Source organism: Gigantopelta aegis, chromosome 4 (assembly GCF_016097555.1).
Source record: "Gigantopelta aegis isolate Gae_Host chromosome 4, Gae_host_genome, whole genome shotgun sequence".
Classification (NCBI taxonomy): Eukaryota; Metazoa; Mollusca; class Gastropoda; order Neomphalida; family Peltospiridae; genus Gigantopelta; species Gigantopelta aegis.
The window spans coordinates 103039747-103066104 of NC_054702.1; the positions used below are offsets into that span (position 1 = coordinate 103039747).

General features: G+C 37.8%; 2 protein-coding genes across 2 annotated transcripts; both read right to left on the minus strand.

Moving 5' to 3' along the window:
- Window positions 1-5061: 5061 nt before the first annotated feature.
- LOC121370122 lies at window positions 5062-14000 on the minus strand. Its single transcript, XM_041495226.1, has 3 exons — window positions 13500-14000; window positions 12936-13088; window positions 5062-5222 (listed from the first exon to the last, which is right to left on the minus strand). Exons 1-3 carry the CDS (start codon window positions 13675-13677, stop codon window positions 5062-5064), a joined length of 492 nt encoding a protein of 163 aa, XP_041351160.1. The 5' UTR covers window positions 13678-14000.
- A 4139-nt stretch (window positions 14001-18139) lies between these two features.
- LOC121371627 lies at window positions 18140-26004 on the minus strand. The gene is made up of 3 exons (XM_041497654.1): window positions 25638-26004; window positions 22866-23018; window positions 18140-22281 (listed from the first exon to the last, which is right to left on the minus strand). The coding sequence occupies exons 1-3, from the start codon at window positions 25813-25815 to the stop codon at window positions 22118-22120; spliced, it is 495 nt and encodes a 164-aa protein (XP_041353588.1). The 5' UTR covers window positions 25816-26004; the 3' UTR covers window positions 18140-22117.
- Between the last annotated feature and the right edge of the window lie 354 nt (window positions 26005-26358).

Consider the following 26358-nt stretch of genomic DNA (forward strand, 5'->3'; position numbering starts at 1 on the left):
TTCCTGGGGAATCCACTATTTACGCCGAGTGACAGCATATTACAATCTTTGATATTCATTTATTGTAGTCATTCATTTAAAATATAATCGAGTTCTTTATTTTCAGTACTGGTCGTCTTACGTAGCCACCCAGCTATTGTTTCTGTAGTACTTCAATATTTCACCTGTAATAAATGTCAGCACCATGGCAACAATCTTGACTACCTTGCCTAGGGCTGCCTCCACGCACAACACACACAGAGCCAATATAAGGCAGGTCATTCCGACTATTAAACCCAGGACTTCCAAAGCAAGTGTAGCCTTGAATTTAGGCGTCTCTAAAAATTAAGCATTGTGAAAATGAATTTGTATATGGAATATATAGAAACGCAAGGCTCAAACCTATGACAAAAATCTTGTTAACACTGTTAGACCATGTCACATTATGAATTTAGCCCATACGTTTTAATAATACTGGGAAGTTGTGTTTGCAAACTCCTACAAATATTTCATCTAAATGAGCGCTTGTGACTTTAGCCTTTGATTATACGTTGAACATTTGTCTTGCTTAATTTAGGCAGAATACAAGTCACTCGTCAGACTATATACAGGAAAGCAGCTCTGGTCCAACGCGGGGTTTGTTGTTTTTTGGGTTGTTTTTTTTAGGGGTGGGGGAGTAACAATAGGGGTGCTGTAAAATATCTTACTGATAGTTGAGTGGGGGATTGGGGTCTGGGTTGGAGTGGACTTTCTTGTTTGTTTGGGGTTTGTTTGTTTGTTTGTTTGTTTGTTTGTTTTTACAATAGACTATTTGCTTGAATGAATCTTTCTTATCTGTGGCAACTGAATATATATTTTTTGTACGCAATAATAAAAACAAACAAACATGCACTTTTACAAGCGTACAAACTGTTCGATGGACTGCAGGGGGTAAATGCCAGCATAAGCTTTTAAAACAAACATATAAGTTGAATAAAATATCTGTTATCAAATCAACTAATTTGATGTACGCTTTTTCAAATGTTAATATATATATATATAGTTTACTTTTTTAATATAATATAATATATTAATTAAGAAATAGCTATTATGTAAATCTTACGACTGTTTTCCGTTATATATCGGCAGTTTCCGGAGATGCACGTCCGAAAGAGGCCATAGTTAAATCGCTCTTGATCACACCAGTAGGGTGTAGAGAAACCAACAACACTGCAGAGAAGAGCTGCGACGAACAGACCCAGTGTTACTTTAGACACGGTCGTAACAACAGGAGCTCCAAACATGATCAACTAAATGTACGTTTTACTAAAACGTTTAATCTATGCCGTCTGCGTGATCTTGGCTAAGTCGGTTGCAAGGTTGCCAAACGTTTCTCTTTCCCTTATCGGTTATCGAAATTTATAGATACGGGTATTGTGGTGTGTTAGTTGATTAAGTGAAGATAAGTTCTGAAAAATAGCTATACGACGTCATACATTCCATAGAAGTTAGATCCTTGTAATAAAGGTGTATTGTTAGTTCTGCGTACGGTAATTATAGTGCACGACCTGTGCCCACCCCCACCCTCACCCCACCTCCATATGAGGCCCAAACTATCATTTGCTACCATTATAGCGAATGCCAGCCACGCCCCCTCCCCCTCACACACGCACACTTCATCCGGGCTTAACATGAGCCGTTCATCAACTACCTTCTGTTCCAATAATACAACTCATTTTAAACTACAAACCATATTAAAAGTTACATCCTACGAAAGCACTTTTACCAATAGTCGAATGAAAGACGAACTCTTTCGCTACAGCGTAATTTATTAAAGACAGTGACCCTATAATTATTAGGCAGTGCCAAAAACAAAACGTTACACATAACATGCAACTTTTTGTTTAACTTTTCAATTTTGATAAAGGCAGTGTGGCTTTCTTCTTTTGTTGGTGGGTTTAGTAGCTCCAAATACATTTTATGCGGAAAGTGAATATTTTATAACACAATTTCAGCATATTTTATTATCTCTGCACAAGAGAGTCAATAAGATATTTGTTGTGATGGCATGTTTTCATGAATTATTGTCATAACGGTAACAACACCAGATGTTTGCGAAAAATGCGAAAACATGTGCTCTATAGAAATCTATGTATAAGGTTTTCACCAAAACATTGACTGAGTCAGTGAGTTAGTGATGTATTGTATATGGAAACAGCCTCTAAATATTTACCATCAATGCTGGCAGAATGATACAGCGTTGTTTGAAACCTTCATATTATACGTCAAGCTCGAAATATAAAATTAATTTTTATTTCACTCGGATCGTTAAATCAATGGAAATTAACCGTCAGCATAGCGGGACTTCAGTTTAAACACCGTGTTTAGACTAAAGTTTATATATAAGCTAGCCTGTAGATTCGATTACAGAACCTAGACTGTAGCTTCAAACATAATCTTGACATTTGATTCGAGTATTGTCGAGTAAACAATAATAAACATATTTCTTTATATATTTTAAAATAATTTTCAACTCAACTAGAAAGAAAGCATAACACAATCGTTTCTTGGAAATTGATTTAATAATGTCTTCATTTTCAAATATAGTAAACCAATCGTTAATTAAATAACAACAATATAACAGGTATCAGGGGTATCAAGAATCCTTGACCATTATTCTTCAATATAAGAATATGGACATTCGTTCATACAGTAAAATTAATTCATGAAAGTATAGTGTTTTAATGCTGCAAATGTTTAAACCTACAAGGGAACCGGTACCTTTATACTTTTCCTTTAATAAACAAAATAATACATTGAACTTGTTTTGGGGTTGTCTTGTTTTTTCTAACTATGATCGGGTTCCCGGAAACATATTTTTAGGCCTTATTGACAAGATTATCAATTATAATAGTTGCACTATCTTGTCACAAACGTTATTTAAAAAAAAAAATGTTCTCATAATTATATTATTTTTATTTAGTCTTAACCATGATGGGGTCCACGTTTTAATTGAGTGACACTATGATGCAATCCGAAGATGGAGAGTCAGATGCGTAAAAATATTAATTCAAATCAATAACGTCGTAATATATTTAACTGTAGTACACAGAATGAGCAGGGGTAAAATAATATCCATTTTATATTTAACAAACATAGCATCACGTGTAGTTTTCCGATACATCATACATTTACACATACAGTAATAGACAGTCCTCAATCTGTGTACATGTAAATGGAATCATAATAAGTAAAAACTATTGTTTTAAAGGTTTATACGTTTTTCAGTTTAGGATACATTTTGTGTACTATTCATTACACATGGCTACAACAATACAATATATATAATAAACTTAAAGATACAAATATATATTTCAAACATGTTTACTACAGTTTACAATATTTATATCATAAAAGAACTATAAAGATAATAGGGGGAAAAGGAAGATCATTAAAACAAATAATTAAGCAGTTTCTCTTGAGTGTGTTGCCATTATAATACGTTTTCCACCAATAGAACTAAACTTACATAGATCATATGTCTCGTTTTAGCCAGTGCACAACGACTGGTATACCATAGGCCGTGGTATGTACTATCCTGTCTGTGGGATGGTGCATCATATAAAAGGTCCCTTGCTACTAATGGAACGATGTAGCGGGTTTGCTCTCTAAAACTATACGTCGAAAAATTATACCAAATCAAAAGTTATGAAAATGTTACATGACAGTAACTATAGGGTTCATTGACGTAAGAAGCGGGGGGCAAGGGGGCAAGGGGGGCATGTGCCTCCCCCCACACACACACTTTTCAGATATTTTGCTTTATATTTCCTTTATAATAGTGTAAAAGTGTATAAATATAAAAGTGTGCCCTCCCCCACTTTTTGGCACCTTCCTACGCCACCTACAGAACAACGTATTCGGGATAGTGAGACTGTGTACAAACCAATTATATATTAACTAGCAAAGCATTAACAATTAACAGCCTGGCTCATAACATAATACTAAATCAGCTTTTGTCACGCAACTGGTAGGTATGACTTTACAGTCAGTAAATAACTGTCTGACACCTGACGAGAATAGGTTGACAAATATGAGATAAAATACACATATTTGTTCATCGTGGGTATAATGAACAATATGGTACTTGATGAATATTTGAACGTATGTAGGATCTTGAAGTAATTAAAACACACCTTGGTGGTACAACAATAAACACTAAATGCTGCCTGTATACTGTTAATCCTAGCTCTAACTCAAAACTATTATGGCAGGCGTTGATTTGATAACAATATATATTTAAATACATATAACATAAATCTTACGTTCCAAAATCATATATAGACGCCGGCGAGGATCTAGGATGTTAATGGAAGGATGTGCAATATGAACGACAATATAGCAATTAAATTCGTATCTGCTTAGACTGTAGGTAAACTGCCACTTCCTTGCTATTGGGCTTACAAGAGGACTGTCACTCCATGTTATGGTAATTCTGTGGCGCTAATCAATAACACTTCTACAAATAGTAGTAATAATAATAATTATAATACGGCCCCATCCCACCCCTAATCACCCAGCATACACTCTTCTCCCTCTCTCCATGAATTCAGCCATTTTACTATCCCAGGACGATGTCGACCACGAAGATGGCCCCAGTGGCAATGTCGAACAACAACAGTGCTACACATCCATCCCATACCCTCTATTTCTCAGCTTCACTGCGGAATGTCAGCACACACACACACGCGCACGCACGCACGCACGCACACAGACCTCCCATCCCATCCCTGAACTCAGATATTTAACTTTCCCTTGGCGATATCGACAACGTAGATGACCCTATTTGCGATGCACAGCAGTATAATACAATCACCACACACACACACACACACACAACACACACACATACACACACATTCCTCAGTTTGATTATTGAAAGTCAGCACACACATACAGAGAGAGAGAGAGAGAGAGAGAGAGAGAGAGAGAGAGAGAGAGAGAGAGAGAGAGAGAGAGAGAGAGAGAGAGAGAGAGAGAGAGAGAGAGAGAGAGAGAGCAGACACACAGGCAAACACACTCCCTTCCATGGTTCCAGCCTGTTTACGACCCTGTGACGATGTCGACGACGAAGACGGCGCCAGTAGCGATATACATTATTGCTGCAATGATCTCCAACGCGAACGACCAGCCGTAGTCGATCGTGACGACGCTTTGGTTGTTGGCTGCGGCGAAAACGATCACTCCCAGTAAAATGAGGAACGCTGAAGAGAAATAAAGCACATATTTTAGTCAATGTATTGTTGATCTTCTTATAAATGTAAAATTATATACACCTGTATACTGGAAGTAGTGTTATTATAGTTTTAGTGTTTGTTCATTCGCGCTTCTTTGAAAGTCAGGACACCATTCTTAATCTGCTATGCTATCTCCTACTTTCCTGAGTTCTTGGTGTCGTTGTAATTGACGGATTGTCAAGAAAAATAGAATATTTACTATTTTTAAAATTGTTTATTGGTTATTGTCACGGGGATTCTATAATACCCGTAACTGAATAAAACACGATTATCAAAATATCTCTCCTAACTGTATATCTATTAGATCTCTCTGTAACAGGCTGTTAAACGCTAGTATGGCTCGTCTCTAGGTATGATCAGAGATACGATCTTATATAAATATATATTAATATAGCACGTTAGTTCTCTAGAAACACAACAAAAACACAATACACTTTGGAATCTGTATTAATCTACGCTGACAAATGTACAGCCGTAGTAGTTAATTAATAACAACAATAATAACAACCCAGAACTGATCACTTAATTAGTTAATCTCTAGGTGTCTAGTTACACAATATGCGAATCACTTCACCGTTACACAACACCCACGCGTGTGATAATTGAGAAACGCTTCCAGGAGAAGTTAATTAATAAAGGAATTACAATACCATTCCTAACTGGTTAATTTTTAATTAACCCTACTACTCGTTCAGTAACGTGTGATAATTTAGGAACGCTTCCAGGGGAACTTAATTAATAAAGGAATTACAGCTCTATTCCTAACGGGTTAATTTTTAATTACCCCTAACTACTCATTCAGTAACCTTGTAACACAGAATTAATACTGGTACCGATCACAATAAAGACAATAACCTACAGTGTACCTAGGTCCGCTAGGATGACTGGCTAAGCTTTATATTACCAAATACTCATATAATGTTAGAATAAGAAGTCTACGATTTACTTCGTCAGATGACCGAAGACACTGTCTAAAGAATATTGGTATAATACAGTATTAAAATATTTAAAAGTCACATCAATCACATCAAGGTTATACACAGAGCAGAAATAATATATTTACCAGTCCAAACGGACAACGTTCCCCCTGGACGCCTTCCAAATGTTTCTCCTCGATATCTCTAAAACACTTGCTATTTATTATAAATCAGGATTTTGCCTGGGGGTACAAGGCGGTACCTCACGTATCATCTCATATTCCAACTCTACTAGAGTCGGTATATTTCTCTCTGATCATCAGACTTACTGACGCCATCGTCGCCAAATCACGGTCGTCGAAACCGCACTCGCAGAGGTATTACGTAACTACTCGCCACATGGCCTCCACAGCTGGACTAAGTGCATATTGGAATGCCCGATTGCGCGAAGTATTACGTAACAAGTTGCCCACCTGGGCTACGGGCAATGAAACTGCACACGGCCCTCTAACACAATTAAAATCGCCACAGGCGAAACAAATTTAAGAGCATGTACCGTCACACACCCCCACCTCAAAAAGGATATTTCCTCTACTCTAGGAATAGGGAAATATACTACATTAAAACAAAAAGGTGCGTTAACCGACGCATACGGGCATTTATAACACATGTAATAATAAGGTGACTACCAGTAATCACACTGAGTCTCTGAGTCCCTGGTATACAAATAATATATATATATAAACAAAACAGAAATCAAGAATGTCAACACATTATCATAACGTTCAACTTCGGGACAGGGCATCAGCGATTACATTGGATGTGCCCTTGATATGTTCAATGGTAATTGGGTATTCTTGCAGAAGACGACTCCACCTCAAAACTCTCTGGTTGGTGGCTTTCATTCTGTGAATGAAAGTAAGCGGATTATGATCAGTAAAGACCACCACTTGGTGCACTGCCGATTTCACGTAGATCTGAAAATGCTTCAGAGCTTGTACCATGGCCAAAGCTTCCTTCTCTATAGTGGAATAGTTCACCTGGTGTTTGTCAAACTTTTTCGAGAAGAAACTTACAGGATGGTCCAGTCCATTTTCGTCTTCCTGGAACAGCACAGCTCCAGCTCCCACGTCACTTGCATCCACAGCTAGCTTGAACGGCATTCGGTAGTCTGGTGCTGCCATCACGGAGACGAGGAGAGCATCTGCTTGAGACGGTTAAATGACTTCTCGCATTCATCTGACCACTGGAACTTCGTTTCCTTCTTTTTCAGCGTCGCACGTTTTCCAGGTCTTCTCCGACAGGCACGCTGCCGAATCGGTGTAGCGTTAGGTTCCAAGCGCACATCCTGGCTTAAGGTGTTGGTAATCGTTGGAAGGTTATGACAAATGGAAACATTGTCTTGTTTCAACGTAGTCAACTTTGCTCGCTGGGGGTTCAAGTCTGCTAGAATCTGGCCGTTGGCCAACTTGACCTCTGCAGTCTTGACGTCATCACAGGAAATTGAGTGTCTCTCAATTTGGACCGGTCTCTCTGGAACTATCGGCAGTCTGTCAAAATAACCTTTTAGCAAATTGATGTGACAATACCTACTTTTCCTAACCCTATCAGGAGTGTTTATCACATACCCTGTCTCATTAACCCGTTTGTGCACAACATAGGGACCGAAATACCTGTTCTGTAATGAACCCCGTTTAATGGGAAGGTACAGCAGCACCTTATCCCCTGTTTTAAATTCCCGACTCCTAGTCTTCCTATCAAACTCTGATTTTATTTTGCTCTGAGCATGGCTCAGTTGCTTCATAGCCTTCCTATCCCTAACTCTCTTATTCATTAATACTCCCTTGTCCACAGTTAACAAGGTAGTGCGAGCTGCCAACAAATTTGGATGAGCCCCCTGCTCTAGAATTAACTCTTGTCTATTACAAGGTAATTCCCCTCTATCAAAGACAACTGGTTCAATTCCCCTCTGCGGGAGATCAACAGGTTCCACCACATTTAATTCCTCAGTTGACTTGTCTACAATTTTACTGATAACCTCATCCACTCCAATTTCATGGCTCACACACGTATCAGACAAATCACAAATATCCTCTGCGTCTTGTGCTAACCTACTGGTCATATCCCTAGTCATTACACTCGCAGGCTATTTAATCTCATCAACCTCACACTCTTCTATTGGTAACGTGCTGTCTTTAATTAACAGTTGGTCACATTTCGGCTGACAACACTGACTAGTCAAATCATTTCCCAACAAAACTCCTATGTTTTCAACAGGCAAGTCCTTCACAACACCCATAATGACTGGTCCCGTCACAAACTTCGAACACAAGAAAACCTTATGTAACCTGACAACCATATTTTCTCCAGTAACCGAGGTTAAAACCAAACTACGTCCTATGTCTGAATTTTCAATACCAGCTAAACACTCTTGCGTGATCAAACTCTGACTACACCCGGTATCTCTATAGATTGATTTAGCCTTAGGACTCAATTCTTGTTTCACATCACAAACCATACCAGTGGATACATACGGGTTTACTTTCTCTGCCATGGGACTAACCATTAACTCACTCGCTAACGGAGCTGACCTCACTAAACCGACCACTTGCGCATTATCGCGTTTCCTTTTAAAACAGTCTCCGATAAGATGGTTATCCTTTTTACAGTAACTGCAATGTGGACGAAAAGTTCGTGCATTGGCTGATAATGCAGGCCTATCCTTACTTTGCCCACCAGGTGCATTCCTTGCCTGACTAGCTGACCAACTAGATGACTCTCCCCGATAGTTACTTTCCCGGGGAAAACCTGGCTGAAATTTCTTCTTATCACCCTGTTGTAAAAAGCTACCCGGTACTGCCTGAGCTTTGTGTATTAACACGTAATCATCTGCCACTATGCCTGCCTCCTCTATCTTTTTGACATCACGATCCTCTAAATGAATACGTAAGCTAACTGGTAATCCATTTTTAATGTCCTGTAAGATCAACAACTCCCGTAACTCGGTATATGACTCTACCTGATGAGACACCACCCATTTATCAAACATCCCTGCCTTCTTAGCCACAAACTCACTATAAGACTGACCCTGCGTTTTTCTCAACTCGCTATACCGTAAACGATAATCCTCAGGTCGTAATTCATAAGCCCTCAACACTGCAGCCTTAACTAAGTCGTACTGACTTGCTCGCTCATCACTCATTGAATTATAAGCTATACTAGCCTTCCCCTTAAACTTAGACACGGCTAACAATGTCCACTTAGACTCCGGCCAATTTAGCTGCTTAGCGGCCCGTTCAAAAAGTTGGAAGAACATGTCTACCTCCTGATCGTCAAATACAGGCACTGATCTATAAGCCTCCGACATGTTAAAACCATTTCCTGCCTCACGTCTTACTTCTTCAGTATTCAACTTTAACTCATGTTCCACTTTTAATTTTTCTAACTGGAATTCTCTATTCCTTTCTTTTCTTTCTCTCTCTCTCTCTCTCTCTCTCTATCCCTCTCTTCTCTCTCTCTCTCCCTTTCTCTATCCCTCTCTCTATCTTCCCTATCCCTCTCTTCTCTTTCTCTCTCTCTCTCTCTCTATCTAATGCACGTTCTTCTCTTTCGTACTCAAGTCTTTTAAAAGCTAATTGTTGTTCCACACTTAACTCATTTATCTCTATCTCTGGAACAATCTCACTGTCTTCCATAACAGGACTATCACCAAAAACTTCCTGGATAATAATTGTCCTTATATCTCCTAAGGTTTTAGCTGATGTTAAATCAATTTCTCGCTCACCCGCGATTTCAACTAACTCGGCCTTACGTGCTCGCTTAATCTCCACTACACTGAGCGTAGGCCTATCCAGCAAATTCTTATCCATGTTTAGATATGACGCACTTATTATTAATTAATTTTCTAGTGAACAACGTGCTACTTCTGGTAAATTTGTAAAAATAATTTATAAAGCCCCCATTTACAAACAATACTTTTTTAAATATGCATGTCCCGTTTCAGATCCGGGACGAGCGCCCCAATTTTCTACTCCTGTCACGGGGATTCTATAATACCCGTAACTGAATAAAACACGATTATCAAAATATCTCTCCTAACTGTATATCTGTTAGATCTCTCTGTAACAGGCTGTTAAACCCTAGTATGGCTCGTCTCTAGGTATGATCAGAGATACGATCTTATATAAATATATATTAATATAGCACGTTAGTTCTCTAGAAACACAACAAAAACACAATACACTTTGGAATCTGTATTAATCTACGCTGACAAATGTACAGCCGTAGTAGTTAATTAATAACAACAATAATAACAACCCAGAACTGATCACTTAATTAGTTAATCTCTAGGTGTCTAGTTACACAATATGCGAATCACTTCACCGTTACACAACACCCACGCGTGTGATAATTGAGAAACGCTTCCAGGAGAAGTTAATTAATAAAGGAATTACAACACCATTCCTAACTGGTTAATTTTTAATTAACCCTACTACTCGTTCAGTAACGTGTGATAATTTAGGAACGCTTCCAGGGGAACTTAATTAATAAAGGAATTACAGCTCTATTCCTAACGGGTTAATTTTTAATTACCCCTAACTACTCATTCAGTAACCTTGTAACACAGAATTAATACTGGTACCGATCACAATAAAGACAAAAACCTACAGTGTACCTAGGTCCGCTAGGATGACTGGCTAAGCTTTATATTACCAAATACTCATATAATGTTAGAACAAGAAGTCTACGATTTACTTCGTCAGATGACCGAAGACACTGTCTAAAGAATATTGGTATAATACAGTATTAAAATATTTAAAAGTCACATCAATCACATCAAGGTTATACACAGAGCAGAAATAATATATTTACCAGTCCAAACGGACAACGTTCCCCCTGGACGCCTTCCAAATGTTTCTCCTCGATATCTCTAAAACACTTGCTATTTATTATAAATCAGGATTTTGCCTGGGGGTACAAGGCGGTACCTCACGTATCATCTCATATTCCAACTCTACTAGAGTCGGTATATTTCTCTCTGATCGTCAGACTTACTGACGCCATCGTCGCCAAATCACGGTCGTCGAAACCGCACTCGCAGAGGTATTACGTAACTACTCGCCACATGGCCTCCACAGCTGGACTAAGTGCATATTGGAATGCCCGATCGCGCGAAGTATTACGTAACAAGTTGCCCACCTGGGCTACGGGCAATGAAACTGCACACGGCCCTCTAACACAATTAAAATCGCCACAGGCGAAACAAATTTAAGAGCATGTACCGTCACAGTTATAATAAGTATGTATAAATGTGGAAGTATAAAAACAAAGATAATGAATATTAATAATATTGTATATATTGTTTTCCTTTTGTATTGTCTGATATTGCCAGGGTCTAAGCTGTAGCTTTGTCAAGTTAATGGCCAAGGAATATACCTGTTGTTTTTATGTGGTGTTATACATGTTTAAGTCGTACGCTTGTGGTAATGATTAACTGTCTAACTGATGCCCCTCACCACTTTCCACTAGAGCACATTGATTTATTAATCATCGGCTATTGGATGTCAAACATTTGGTAATTTTGAAAATTGTCTTAGAGAAGAAATTCTCTACATTTTTCCATTAGTAGCAAGAGGTCTTTTGTATGCACCATTCCAAAGATAGGATAGCATATAAAACGGCCTTTGATATACCAGTCGTGGTGCACTGGCTGGAACGAAAAATAGCCCAATTGACCTATCTATCGACGGGAATCGATCCTAAACAGACCGCGTAGCAGGCGAGCGCTTTACCACTGGGATGCATCCTGCCCTTTCTTAAAGCTGCACACCCTAGTTCCATCCAGCGAAAATAAATTATAATTTGGTTAATTTACAAATCTGTAACACACTTAGATCACGTTTTTATCAAATGGAGTGAAAAAGCAGGTTTTATATAGATAAATACCATGGGAATACCCATGTCCCAGTTGCTTGAAATAATTTTGAAAGTTAGTATTCTGATGTCACCGGTAGATGTCGCTCGAAGCACAATAATGCCTACGTCACGACAAATTTCACAGACTTGGGGTGCGTTCCTTTCACCTCTCCTGGACATGTTCCAAATGTTCTGTCCTGGTTGTATCCCCTCTCCAGATATCGTAAGACTTAGCAAAATTATTGGTTTTAAGGGTTTGTAACGTTTTGTATTGAGACACTTACTTGTCTGAACTTTATTGTTACTGAAAATGTTCACGAACTGTGAAGAAATATCTCACAAATGAACAACAAGCAAATGACAACAAATCGGATGTTGACTGCGCGAACCGTGCACGAGAAAAGAAACCGAACCAAAATGATAACGGTCACGTGGTATACCAACGTCTGTGACGTTTACACAGGAAGATTCCCTCTAAAAATAGATTGGACCTCGCTTGCTTAACGGTTTTTTCTCGAGTGCGCGCGGCATTTTAAGAAATACAAAAAATGCAGTTCGTGGTTTTACAAAGATTAGGATTATCAGGATTACCAAAAAGCACTTCAGGTGAATGGAAATGTGTATTCTAAATAATAAAATGTAAGTAAAGTGCAATTTTATTTGTGAAAAAATGGGTTTAATAGCGAAAAACAACGCCGTAATGGTTAACAACTAGCCGTAACTAGGGCGTGTCCCTTTGAACAGGACAAGACAGAAAGACAAAACTGACAAAATGTTAATTAAAATCTGACCTCAGTTATTTAACATAAAATATCACTAAATACCCTCGTCTCATTCCGTAACTCACCTGTGACGAAAGCGAGAATCATGCAGATGATCATGATGAGTTTGGTGGCCAGAGATTCAACGAGCAGGTGGCAGATCATCAACACGAGGCAGGCCACCCCGACCAGGAAGGCCAGCAGTTCCATCGCTATCGTCGCCTTCAGCTTGTCGCTCTCTGAAGAGTAAAATGTCTCAGTTTATTTCATTGTGATGAACATTTGTTTTAGTTTTGTTAGTCGGGGAGTGGGGTTCGGGATTGTTCTATATTATTATTATGTCTTTATTATTTTATTATTACTGTTGTTGTTGTTGTTGTTGTTGTTTGTGATGGTGGTGGTTGTGGTCGTGGTGGTATTTCAATATTATGCATTTCAAGTTATTATTGTGTATGCGATATTGCTATTGTTGGTGGTGGTAGTAGTGGTGGTGGTGGTGGTATTTCAATATTACTTTTTTTTTAAGTCTATTACTATGTCATTTGGAACATACAAATATTGCGTTACCATTTATATGTATATAATTTGTATACGTAAATATTATTAGAAACATGTATATTTAAAATGTCTGTTTAATAATTGCCACTTACTGGATGCTTCAGGAATATCTACGCAGACTCCAGAAGGACATGATCGAAAAAGTCCCGAGTTGGATCCACCTTGCTCAAACCAATATGGCGTTGTAAAACTAATCAGATGGAACAGGAATGATGCGATACAGGCTCCAAGGGCAACTTTAACTAACAGCGAAGAATTTATAAACCCCATGATGTTCTTGTCGTGTCTTGAATTCCCGTAAATCCCCTATTAATCTTCTCTTTTGTTTCACTTCAGGTAATTGATCCAAATTATTAATCTTCTCTTCAATCAAATTTATCTTCGATTGTATCAGACTAAATTTAATATGTCTCTTCTTATCCTTGTTTTTGGAATATGTAAAAGTCACATATTTGTTTGGTTTTCAAAGAATATTTCTCTTGCTTTCGGATTTTATCTGAGGTTTTTTTCAATACGTACAAATACGTATTTGGTGGATTCTTTTCAGCAGTTTTAACTTGATAAAGAGGTATATAAATCAACGCTGTGTCTTCTTTCGGAATAGCATCTAGTTTTCTCAATGCGTATACAGATCACGTACATTGTATTTGGTTGGTTAAAACCACTTTTAAGAGTAAATCACGTATTTTTGTTGTTTCTGATATCACATTTTCTGAAAACAACAAACTATTTATCTCTTTTGTTTCCCGTTGTTCCAATTTTATGATAGGTTTTTCTTTGGGTGGAATTATTCAATAATATATTTATAAGTATATGTATCTGCTGTAAAGATTATGCTTAAGACTTCTTCACAAAGAAAAGAGTTTCCGCTTAGTGAACCTGTTCACAGAATATTTCAGCGTTATTGATGCAGTTTATCACCGTGACGCTGCTAGTTTCCTTGGCGACATGGAACCAAAACATGTAAATAAAACTGCTGCCGTCAATGGTGGGCAAATGGCGTGATGTCTAATGCAGTCACGCGATCATAGGCGTTGGAAGATTCTATCATTTGGATGGGTCAGTGATATATTAATTAGTCTTTCAACTCGATGATGAAGGGTGTGTGTGTGGGGGGGGGGGGGGGGGGTGTCAGGGCAATGCGTACTAGTAATCTTTAGAGTTGGAGACATTATACTAACACAACCTCGACCCCAATTCCAACGTCTTATGGCGATCTCTATATGATTTCACCATTGTGTTGACTTGGCATGTCTTAACAAAGAAACGATTAAAAGCTATCTTACTAATCAACCACGAATGCCTTTTCGGCTCGTTTCTGCTGTACCTTCAAAGTGAGTAAAGATAACCGGATAAGAAAATGTAGATGCAATATTCAGTATGACTGAAGATTGCTCTTTTTATGAAGAGGTTGTTGCTATGACACTGGTCGTAAAATCGATCGTTCTTAATGACCCGTTGCGTTTTCCCTCTCTACACCACTTTTATTTCAAAGGTTGTAGTATGTGCTGTCTTGTACGATTAACGTCCAAAAAAAAGGTATGTCGTTGCTGTTGGATAGGATTAACCTATGTGGCGGCAGAGGGTTTACTCTGTCACTATTTACCAATTTTGCATACCAAATAACGATAGTTTAAACGTTAAATGTTCGTTTTGTTTAACGACACCACTAGAACACATGGATTTCGTTGGCTATTGGATGTCAAACTCTTGATAATTCTGACAGTCTTAAAAAAAACCACCATTGGCAGCAATGGGTCTTATGTATGTACTTTCCCACAGACAGGACATCACATGTCACGGCTTTTGATATTAACATATTTGACATTAGTACTGGTTGGGACGGTGAAAACCTAATCAGTAGTCTGAGGGTTAATAGATAATGATAGAGAATTTGATTGAAGTGAGAAAGGTTGTAGGTTTAAACACCTTCAGTGGATGTGGCGTTTTTTTCAGATATTAACCATTACTGATACATCAAAGACTGGTGTGTACTGTCCTGTGTATATAAAAGTTCATGTATATTAAACAAAATCCTTTAGTACTTTTTCAGTAGAAGCAGTAGCAGTTTTCCCTACTGTGCCCTTCTCTCTCTTTCCTTCTCTCTCCCTCTTCCTCTTCCTCTTCCCTCCCTCCATCCCTCTCTCTTTCTCTCTCTCTCTTGTTTTATTATTAGATGGACCGGCCTCCATGGCTGCGTCGTTAGGCCATCGGTCTACAGGCTGGTGGGTAATGGGTTCGGATCCCAGTCGAGGCATGGGATTTTTAATCCAGATACCAACTCCAAACCCTGAGCGAGTGCTCAGCAAGGCTCAATGGGTAGGTGTAAACCACTTGCACCGACCAGTTATCCAAAACTGGTTCAACAAAGGCCATGGTTTGTGCTATCCTGCCTGTGGGAATCGCAAATAAAAGATCCATTGCTGCTAATCGGAAAGAGTAGCCCATGTAGTGGCGACAGCGGGTTTTCTCTCAAAATCTGTGTGGTCCTTAACCATATGTCTGACGCCATATAACCGTAAATAAAATGTGTTGAGTGCGTCGTTAAATAAAACATCTCTCTCTCTCTCTCTCTCTCTCTCTCTCTCTCTCTCTCTCTCTCTCTCTCTCTCTCTCTCTCTCGCTCTCTCTCTCTCTCTCTTTCTCTCTCATAAATCTATCTATCTATCCATCTCTCTCACACATTTCATCCTACTTTTCCTTTCATTCATTTTAACTTATTTCCGTGCTTATATCCAATTAAGGTTCAAGCACGCTGTCCTGGACACGCACGTCAGCTATCTGGGCTGTCTGTCCAGGACAGTGGGTTAGTACAAAGATGTACAAAGAAAGTTGTATGTAGTGATAATATATATATATGTATAATATATATATATATATATATATATATATATATATATATATGGTTTAGTTAGGCTATTTACGCATGCGTAGACGTGCTTCCTTTTAAAACTTAAGAAGAAGTGGTTAGTCGACCCTGTAATGTTTGAAAGGAATTTAATAACCTACCCTAACAGTTAAATGTTTTATTATTAATATGTTAAGTACATATTTCTGTTGTAGTTTTCTTACAATTTCAAGTTTATTTTTATTTGGTGTGATGACGCCTGCCTGCCTCGAATCTTCCAAGTGTTCACTGTTCGTCGTGGATCAAGGCTTAGATTTCTTATTGGTATATTGCTAACTCAACAATTGTTGACCTGTATTATTAACGGTATTCTGTATCCCAGGTGCCATTGAAAATAGTGGCGGAATTTGCTGTCCTTATGATCTCTATTATCTATATATACATATATTACGAGTTGTTTATAAATGTATCTAGCGAGCGAAAGCGAGTTGGATACGTTTTTAAACAACGAGTTGTAAGTTAATGGTATCTAACGGACACGAATGTAGTGTCCTATTACTTACATATCTTTAGAAAACAGTTTTAAAATAAATTTAAACACCTGTTCCAACTAAAACCTATGTACGATTCTAGCGCTTAAGCTTAACTTGTGTGTCAGAGACAAGTCAATTTCACGTTACCTTGTACGTCACACAGCCAGTCGTATGTCTTGAAATTGTTAACACACTTACATGCGTAAACAATCAGAGAGAGAGAGAGAGAGAGAGAGAGAGAGAGAGAGAGAGAGAGAGAGAGAGGAGAGAGAGAGAGAGAGAGAGAGAGAGAGAGAGAGAGAGAGTAAACATGTTTTGTTTAACGCCACAACTAGAACTCATGGATGTCAAACATTTGGTAATTCTGACATAGTCTTTGACAGGAAACCCGCACATCTTATATATATATAATCACCATTCCACGGACAGGATAGCACATACTTTAATAAACCAGTCGTGGTGGACTGGCTGGTACGAGAAATTAATTATCTGTCAGTACACGTTTGAAAAACCCCCAACCCCAAACAAACCCCCAAAAAACAACAAAAAACAACACCACACAGTAATAACAACAGCAAAAAAACAAATTACGTGAACCAGTTTATTATGTCACTGTCTGGTACATGCCATGGAGGTCTCGTCGATTTTACCTGTATAAGAGGTTTCCACATCTAGGACTTTAGATGACTGAACACCGATTACAGCATTGTAAAAAAAAATGGGGTAGGAGGTCGATCGAATCCCCGACACACACACACACACACACGCACGCACGCACCACCACCACCACCACCACCACGACCACGACCACAGCCTAAACCCATGGATACGTCTCGTAACTGGAGCCATCCTTATCTTAACACCTCTACTTCTAGGTGGCAACGATTTGTTTTCTTCCATTCTCTAAACCAAGCGTGGTAATTACCCGATAGCTGTTGAGTAAATAATGTGCACGGATACCGTTAAAGAAAAACGGTATTTTTATTGTGGGTTATAAATTTGGTATTATTAGAAGGTTCCTGTTAATCGATATTAATCACACGATCGTTTTGTTAGCACTTAGCTCGCGCAAGTCAGGTTTTGCAAACACAGGCAACATCTGTTTAACATCTGGTTAGAAACCTCTTATGTTATTCCTAAAAATTAACAACATTATTTTCGAAACGTAACCGCTCGCTTGATGCGTGGTCGGTCTAGGATCGATCCCCGTTAGGCCCATTGTGCTATTTCTCGTACCAACCAGTGCACCACGACTGATATATCAAAGGCCGTGGTGTGTGCTATCCTGTCTGCGGGATGGTGCCTATAAAAGATCCCTTGCTACTAATGGGAAAATGTAGCGGCTTTCCTCTCTAAGACTAGACGTTAAAATGGCCAAATCTTTGACACCCAGTAGCCGATGATTAATAAATCAATGTGCTCTAGTGGTGTCGTTAAAGAAAACAAACTTTTTCAAAAAATAATTATCATACATGTAGGCGTCGGAAGGTAATAAATAGCATATTCATTTGAATTTCAACGCATATTCTAGTAACTTCAGATTTAATTTTGGGCATTGGTGTTCCCCAAACTTGCTAACCCTAGCTCCGACACAAATGATACCCAGTAATGATGCAAGGATATGGTCAAATGTTTTAACGGACACATTCAGAGCAAGTTCCGACCACTGCCGCCACCTTCGTTCAGCGCCCCGTTCCACGAAGCGATCTTAGCCCTAAGATCACTTTAAGAGCTTAAAAACCTTATGTACTTAAGGTGATCGTAGCACTAAGATCGCTTCGTGGAACGGGGCCCTGGACAGGAACCTGATGCGAAAACATTGTAATTACTATAGAATACCCAACAGGAATCTTGTATTATGTATTGTATTGTATTGTCTTAAGGGTCACTTCATATAAGAGTTTCCTTTTTTGTCCTGTCCGGAACACTTTGTTTATTGCTAATAATTTTGAAACAAAAATAATGATTCCAACTTGTGTAATTTGGTAATTATAGTTTTTATTGTCTACAAATTTAGTTTAATCTTCAGACATTTGCTCTTAAAGGTTATATACCGGACGGAAAGAAGGGGCACCATTATATGAAATGGCCTTTGAACATTTTAAATAAATTTGCATGTTCCTTGGAATTTTCTCCGAAGAAATAACAATCGAAGACAGAACTCTTTTCCAATTCATCATGTATTGACATCGAACAACAATCGTACATGGCAAAAAATAATCTTCACTAGTTTCATACATTACGATTACAATGTTCTCCTGTCCTTGGTGTTGGTTAAACGTTAACTGGTACATGGTTAAAAGGACTGTCCTCAGTTTGCATCCACTGTAAGATGTTTTCGATTAACAGAGACTTTATGGTGACCAAATTTACATATTAAATACATTTTGTCTTGTTTAGAATACCAGTGTCTGTTTATCCTATGTGTTTGCGGTCGTGTGCTAATGTCTGTAGCTGTAACTTTTCAGTTTGTTTCGAAAAAAAAAAAATCATGAACGACCCCTAAAGAAACATAATTATTTGTAGCACATATGAAATTTAGCATTTCAAAATAATTAATGAAATATTACTTTTTCGAGTTTTATTATTTTCACAAAGTTATTTTTAAAGAACATTTCAAAAATGAAGAAATCGGATTTTGTTTGCTAATTGAATATGATAATGTATGCTGATTATATGGTTCTGTTAGCTGAAAAACAAGAAGAGTTACAAAAGAATATTAATTCTCTGTTTAATTATACCCAAAACTAGGAGTTAACTGTCAATACAAATAAAACTAAAATTGTCCACAATACAAAGATTTGTGTTGTAAATATTATATAAAAATGTATATTGTAATATTATTATACAATAAAACGTACCAGTAGTAAGTACATGAAGAAGATAACAAAAATGAGTAGAAAATAGTAAAACATCTGTTATTTCATTATAATTAAAAACCGCTCACATTATAAATGTAAAAGGGTCCAAACGATACATACATGTATACCGTTAAACAAACGATACATACATGTATACCGTTAAACAAACGATACATACATGTATACCGTTAAACAAACGATACATACATGTATACCGTTAAACAAAATCATCAAAACAAACGATACATACATGTATACCTTTAAACAAAATCATCCAAAAAAAAGTTTGGGTTCACATTTTTCCAAATACAACAATAATATGTGTAAAAGAGTTGCTTTTGTTATTTTACTGGTTGGTTGATTTTTTGTTGAGTGGGGGGGGGGGGGGGGGGTAGGGATGGGTGTTAGGTTTTGTTTAGTTTTTTGTTGTTTTCAGAAGGTCTCATTTTTATTTCATTTCTTAATAAATGTTACAGTGAAGTCAGCATGCCAGTATTTCTGTTATCACTGTGCGGTAGGGGTGGACACAGACGTATAGAATTACACTTTACGGGGCTCGGGGGAGGGGGGTCAGAATGTACCGAGAATATTGACAGCTTTGGTAGCCATACACCAAGGGAAGCTTATGTGAACTGATAAGTAAAATATTTGTAGTAAGACTAATTTTGCTATGCGGCTTTTTAGGTTTGTTATGAACGTGTATTGCACCCCCCACCCCCACCCCAACACAAACACACGTATCCCCCTGCCCACCACACACATACAAAATTTAATAAACAAACGTTTAATTAAGTCATTTCTGTTGGCACAGTAAAATGATGGTCAGAACTGACCGATACAAAACGTGTTGCACAATGTTATTCTGAGGAAAATATTGGCTTTACTGATTGAAAGTCACCTGCATATTTGAACAAAACGCAAATTAATTTTAATTGTTATGTTTATCAGTCAATAGAGAATATTTATATCTATTGATAAAGAAAATTTTAAATAAGGTAGTAATAAAATATAAGTTACAAATGTGGTCTTTCTGCCATTGATTTGCATTATAGTATCGAGGGAGTTGGGACCCAAAACTGTTTTTAATCTTCATCACTACGCATCGCTGATTTAATATGGAATATCATGTAACTGTAAAGTCTCGATTCTGTCTTGGTACCATATTGTCGATAGTCACCTATTTTAAATATAAATCGTGGATACTACGAGTATTAATTATATAACGAATAAACTATTTAGATCCTGTTTGTCATGAAACCACTAGGTGGCTACTTTTTTTTAGAGTGGATAATCTCTGCCCTAAGATATGTAGCGATTCATATCGCAAGCACATTGGCGAATCGGGGGGGGGGGGGGTCGTAGGGTTTCCGTGACATCCATCCAACCCGTTTTAAGTGTTTTAATAACTTTTTTTTACATTCACCATTCACGATATAGCCTACATCACACAACAAGCTTTCTAAAAACACGTTTTTATCTGAACATCTTTATTTTAGAAGTTTCCGGGGAGCAGGCTCTCGAATCGTACAACAAACTTTACTCCCTTTGAGATTCGGCTCACACACACACGCACACACACACACACACACACACACACACACACTCCTCCTCCTCCTCCCCCTTTACAGACTCCTGGGTCCGCCCCTGAAATAGTCACTGATATTCTATAGGTGGTCATGGAACATCAATAATAAATGACATGGGACTGGTCCAATTTCAAGCTTCCGTATTCCTGAGTTAAACAATATAAAACAATAAATAGCAAACAGATCAATACAGGGCTGTGCGGTTCGGTTAAAAATAAACCGGTATTCCACTCACCGAGAAAACGACCTCGTCGAAAGATGTGTTTGAGCGTGTATTAATTTTCTTTGTGTGGGCTTCATGTTCCAGCTGGCAGTGTGCGTGCGGGAAGTCACTGAGGAGCGGACCACATTAATTCGATTTATTTATTTAAATAAATAAACATGGTTTATAAACTGATTTCGGGTGCATGAATATCCAAAAGACATTATTTGAAAAAATAATCTGATTATGCTGTTCACTATGCAGACAAAAGCATGTATCGAAATACATTTGCAAAGTCAGTATGACGATTAAACATGAGGTATAAAGTTCATGTGCGTGCGTACGTGCGTGCGTACGTACGTGTGTGTGTATACATATTTTGTTTTATCCCAGACGTTTCACAAAATAATAGTAGAGTATTAATAATAAAAGAGAACCGCTTTTGATGCCAAAATTGAAGATTCCACAATGCTTTTGAATTAGTTTCATATTTCCATAGCCAATATTCGCTATACTACATATTTATTTATAAAAGTAATTTTAAAAATGTATGAATGAATTTGTAGTTGTAACCTTGATGTAAAACACTATAGCATAATTGTGGGTAACAATTTTAATTCGGCGTCAAAAAAGCTGACCGATTCTCTTTAATTGCATTATGATATGACGCAGTAGATGAATTATGATGATCCCATGACGAGGTCCAGGACGAGCATGACTCCAGTGGCTATGAACAACAGCCCTGCGATGATCTCCAGAATGAAGGACCAGCCGTAGGCAATCGGGACAGGCCGTTCGTTGTTCTCAGCCCCATAAATTATCACACCCAGCAAGATCAGGAATGCTGTAGAGAAATGAATGGAATATTTCAGTATAAGCAGACATACATCATGAACAGTTACCAAAGAAAAAGGTTTAACTGTGCCAAAAATGGCTTGTGTGCCCATTTTAAAGAAAGGAATACTTGTTTTGTTTAACATGTTTTTAAACTATCTCTATACAGCCCTGCCTCCCCACACACCACACACACGTGCGCGCACGCGCACACACACACACACTTGTGGACAAAAATGTGGTTGTTTGTATTTTGGTCTCACTTTGTATAAATAAATATAATATCTGGGTTGTGCCGCCGCTCCCCCTCCCCAATAGAGATTGAGCTCCCCCCCCCCCCCCCCCCTCCCCTTCCAGATGTTGTTCCTACGGGCCTGATATTTGGTATCTAACACAGTTATTTCAACATTTGGTTACTAGTAATTCGACATTAATAGTAGCAGCGACGATCTCGCCATGTTGCTAGATATGATTTTAAAAAGATGTTCATGATTCATCGCTTAGGTTAAGAAAGAAACTGCATGTCTGATTTACTATAAAATTTGTGGTCGTCCCTCGTTTAGTCTTGGGGGTGTCTGTGTTTCGCGGACTCACCTGCGACGAAGGCGAGGACCATGCCAGCGATCTTTATCTTCTTCTGGGTGAGTGACTTGATAAACAGCGAGCCGGCGGTCACCACAAGACACGCCAGGCCCACGAAGAAGCCCAACATCTCCATAGCGGTTGTAGCTTTCAGTTTGGTAGTTTCTGCGAAACAAAACATCTGGTAAACTAGAGTGAGACAAATAGCTAAATAGAGTGGCTGACAGACAGCAGATAGACAGACAGACAGTCAGTCAGACAGACAGACAGGCAGGCAGATAGACATACAGTCAGTAGATAGATAGACAGACAGACAGACAGACAGATAGATAAATAGATTTAGAAAAGGGATGCAAAAAAATATATTCATAGCGGTTGTAGCTGCCAGCTTCGTAGACTGCAAAACGAAACATCTGGTCAACTAGTATGAGATACATAGCTAGATAGACAGACAGACAGAGAATGATAGAATTTAAAAATAGAAGAAAAACAGTATCTCCATAGCGGTTTTAGCAATCAGCTTGGTAGATTCTGCAAAACAAAACATCTGGTCAACTAGTATGAGATACATAGCTAGATAGACAGACAGACAGAGAATGATAGAATTTAAAAATAGAAGAAAAACAGTATCTCCATAGCGGTTTTAGCAATCAGCTTGGTAGATTCTGCAAAACGAAACATCTGGTCAACTAGTATGAGATACATAGCTAGATAGACAGACAGACAGAGAATGATAGAATTTAAAAATAGAAGAAAAACAGTATCTCCATAGCGGTTTTAGCAATCAGCTTGGTAGATTCTGCAAAACGAAACATCTGGTCAACTAGTATGAGATACATAGCTAGATAGACAGACAGACAGAGAATGATAGAATTTAAAAATAGAAGAAAAACAGTATCTCCATAGCGGTTTTAGCAATCAGCTTGGTAGATTCTGCAAAACGAAACATCTGGTCAACTAGTATGAGATACATAGCTAGATAGACAGACAGACAGAGAATGATAGAATTTAAAAATAGAAGAAAAACAGTATCTCCATAGCGGTTTTAGCAATCAGCTTGGTAGATTCTGCAAAACGAAACATCTGGTCAACTAGTATGATACATAGCTAGATAGACAGACAGACAGAGAATGATAGAATTTAAAAATAGAAGAAAAACAGTATCTCCATAGCGGTTTTAGCAATCAGCTTGGTAGATTCTGCAAAACGAAACATCTGGTCAACTATAGTCCTTCCCACGGGGAACTCCGTTTTTATACTATGGACTCTACTACAAGTTATTTATTTCTGAACCGATTGTTTTCCAAGTTGCACACAATTTTTTAGTTTTTTTGTTGTTGTTTGGTTGATGTTGGGTTTTTTTTGTTATTTCCAAAACACTTTTACTTTTCTTCTTACGTCAAAATAAACTGAAATTATTTACAAAAGAAAAAAGATTTTTGTACGACTGACAGGGGGAGAAAGATAGATACATTTAAAAAAAATAGAAGCAAAACAAAAGTATCTCAATAGCGGTTGTAGCTTTCAGCTTGGTAGACTCTGCAAAACAAAAGATCTGGAAAACTAATATGAGATGCATAGCTAGATAGAGGGACAGACAGACTGACAGACGGAAAACGATAGATAGATTTTAAAACTAGAAACAAAAAAAAGTATCTCCATAGCGGTTGTAGCTTTAAACTTGGTAGACTGTAAAACAAAACAAACATCTCTCCCCGTGTGATTTTAAAGTTAAACTTGGTAGACTGCAAAACAAAACAAACATCTCTCCCCGTGTGATTTTAAAGTTAAACTTGGTAGACTGCAAAACAAAACAAACAACTCTCCCCGTGTGATTTTAAAGTTAAACTTGGTAGACTGCAAAACAAAACAAACATCTCTCCCCGTGTGATTTTAAAGTTAAACTTGGTAGACTGCAAAACAAAACAAACAACTCTCCCCGTGTGATTTTAAAGTTAAAAAGTTAGGTTGTTTTGTTTGACGACACCACTAGAGCACATTGATTTAGTAATCACCGGCTATTGGATGTCAAACATTTCGTAACTGACATATAGACTTAGAGAGGAAATCCGCAACATTTTTTCCATTAGTAACAAAGAATATTGTATAATATGCGTCGTCCCACAGACAGAATAGCACATACTACGGCGCTTGATATACCAGTCGTGGCTGGAAAGAGAAATAGCCCAATGGGCCCACCGACGGGGATCGATCCGAGAGCGACCGCGCACCAGACGATCTCTTTACCAATGAACTACGTCCCCGACTCCCCACGTGATTTTAACCGCGTGGCTACCGAGATCCGTGCAGCTCATTTGGAACCTATTGGGAAAAAAGAATTGATTTTTGACGTTTCTATGTTGGGCCTTATATGGGTCAAATATTAATTGTGAATATTTATACACACTTAAAAAGACTGCTGGACACTTTCTGGAGCGAAGGAAACGAAGAAAAACGAAAGAAGGAGAAAATTAAGAAAGAAAGAAGAAGACAAACAAGAGAAAAGGGAAAGAAATTAGACAGATATATAGATGGTTAGCTGAATCGACAAACAGAAGAAAGAACAAAAACAAAAAAGATACAAAACAACTAATTAATGAAACATCGAAAGAAACAAACAAACAAAAAGAAAGAAAGAAAAAAAGAAAAGAGAAAGAAACTAATGAGAATATAGTATTTTTAAGACTTGGGTTACAACTAAACACATTGGGGTATTTTACTTGCAGGTATGTAATTTGTTTTCATTACGTTTATAAAAGTATATAAATAATTATATTAACTTACTTAAGTTTTCAGTATATGTCACACAGAATCCTAAACCACAAATCATAAAAAGTCCGCTGAATGAAGTATTTATTTGTATCCAGTATGGAGTTGGGAAAGCAACCAGATGGAACAGGAAAGCGGCAATACATATTCCAAGGGCAATCTTAACGAACTTCGATGCTTCTGAACATCCCATGATGCATACAGTTGATGTATAGTTCGTCTTTGAAAAAATAAGTCACGTATTTGTTCGTTTATCCCAGTTGTGGCCAGTAACTTTATAAAGCACGTGTGTTCGGTCTCTTTTTAATTATACCAATTTCAGAAATAATTGCGTATATATCACGTAGCTTCGTTTGTCCAACTATGTAAATTTCTGGTTTCTTTTCAGCTACCTCTGTTTCGTGATAGAGAAGTTTCTCTTCTGGGCTACACAAATTTGTAGCAAGGTTTTATTATAAAACTTGTGCAATTATTTTAAGAATCGATTTATTTGATAATGAATTGTATTGGTCGTAACCGAGCAATGTCTCATAACAAAATAGCAACAAACACCGCTGTTGGGAATCCGTTTTTAAAATGCCGTTATATAATTAATAATTGTGATCAGTGCAACATAGCATACAGCAGATAGGGGTAAATATAATCTTTTAAAATAGCTAAAAACGAAACATGTTAAAGGGACATTCCCGAGTTTGCTGCAATATTTACGATGTTATGGACTAACAGAGACCTTTTA

What these genes read in the sequence shown, in the direction of transcription:
- LOC121370122 (XM_041495226.1), bottom strand. Translation starts at nt 13,677, where the DNA reads ATGGGGTTTATAAATTCTTCGCTGTTAGTTAAAGTTGCCCTTGGAGCC. An exon ending in AGATATTCCTGAAGCATCCA is followed by an intron (nt 13,089 to 13,499) that starts GTAAGTGGCAAT and finishes TTTACTCTTCAG; the next exon opens with AGAGCGACAAGCTGAAGGCG. An exon ending in GATTCTCGCTTTCGTCACAG is followed by an intron (nt 5,223 to 12,935) that starts GTGAGTTACGGA and finishes ATTTCTCTTCAG; the next exon opens with CGTTCCTCATTTTACTGGGA.
- LOC121371627 (XM_041497654.1), bottom strand. Translation starts at nt 25,815, where the DNA reads ATGGGATGTTCAGAAGCATCGAAGTTCGTTAAGATTGCCCTTGGAATA. An exon ending in GACATATACTGAAAACTTAA is followed by an intron (nt 23,019 to 25,637) that starts GTAAGTTAATAT and finishes TTTGTTTCGCAG; the next exon opens with AAACTACCAAACTGAAAGCT. An exon ending in GGTCCTCGCCTTCGTCGCAG is followed by an intron (nt 22,282 to 22,865) that starts GTGAGTCCGCGA and finishes ATTTCTCTACAG; the next exon opens with CATTCCTGATCTTGCTGGGT.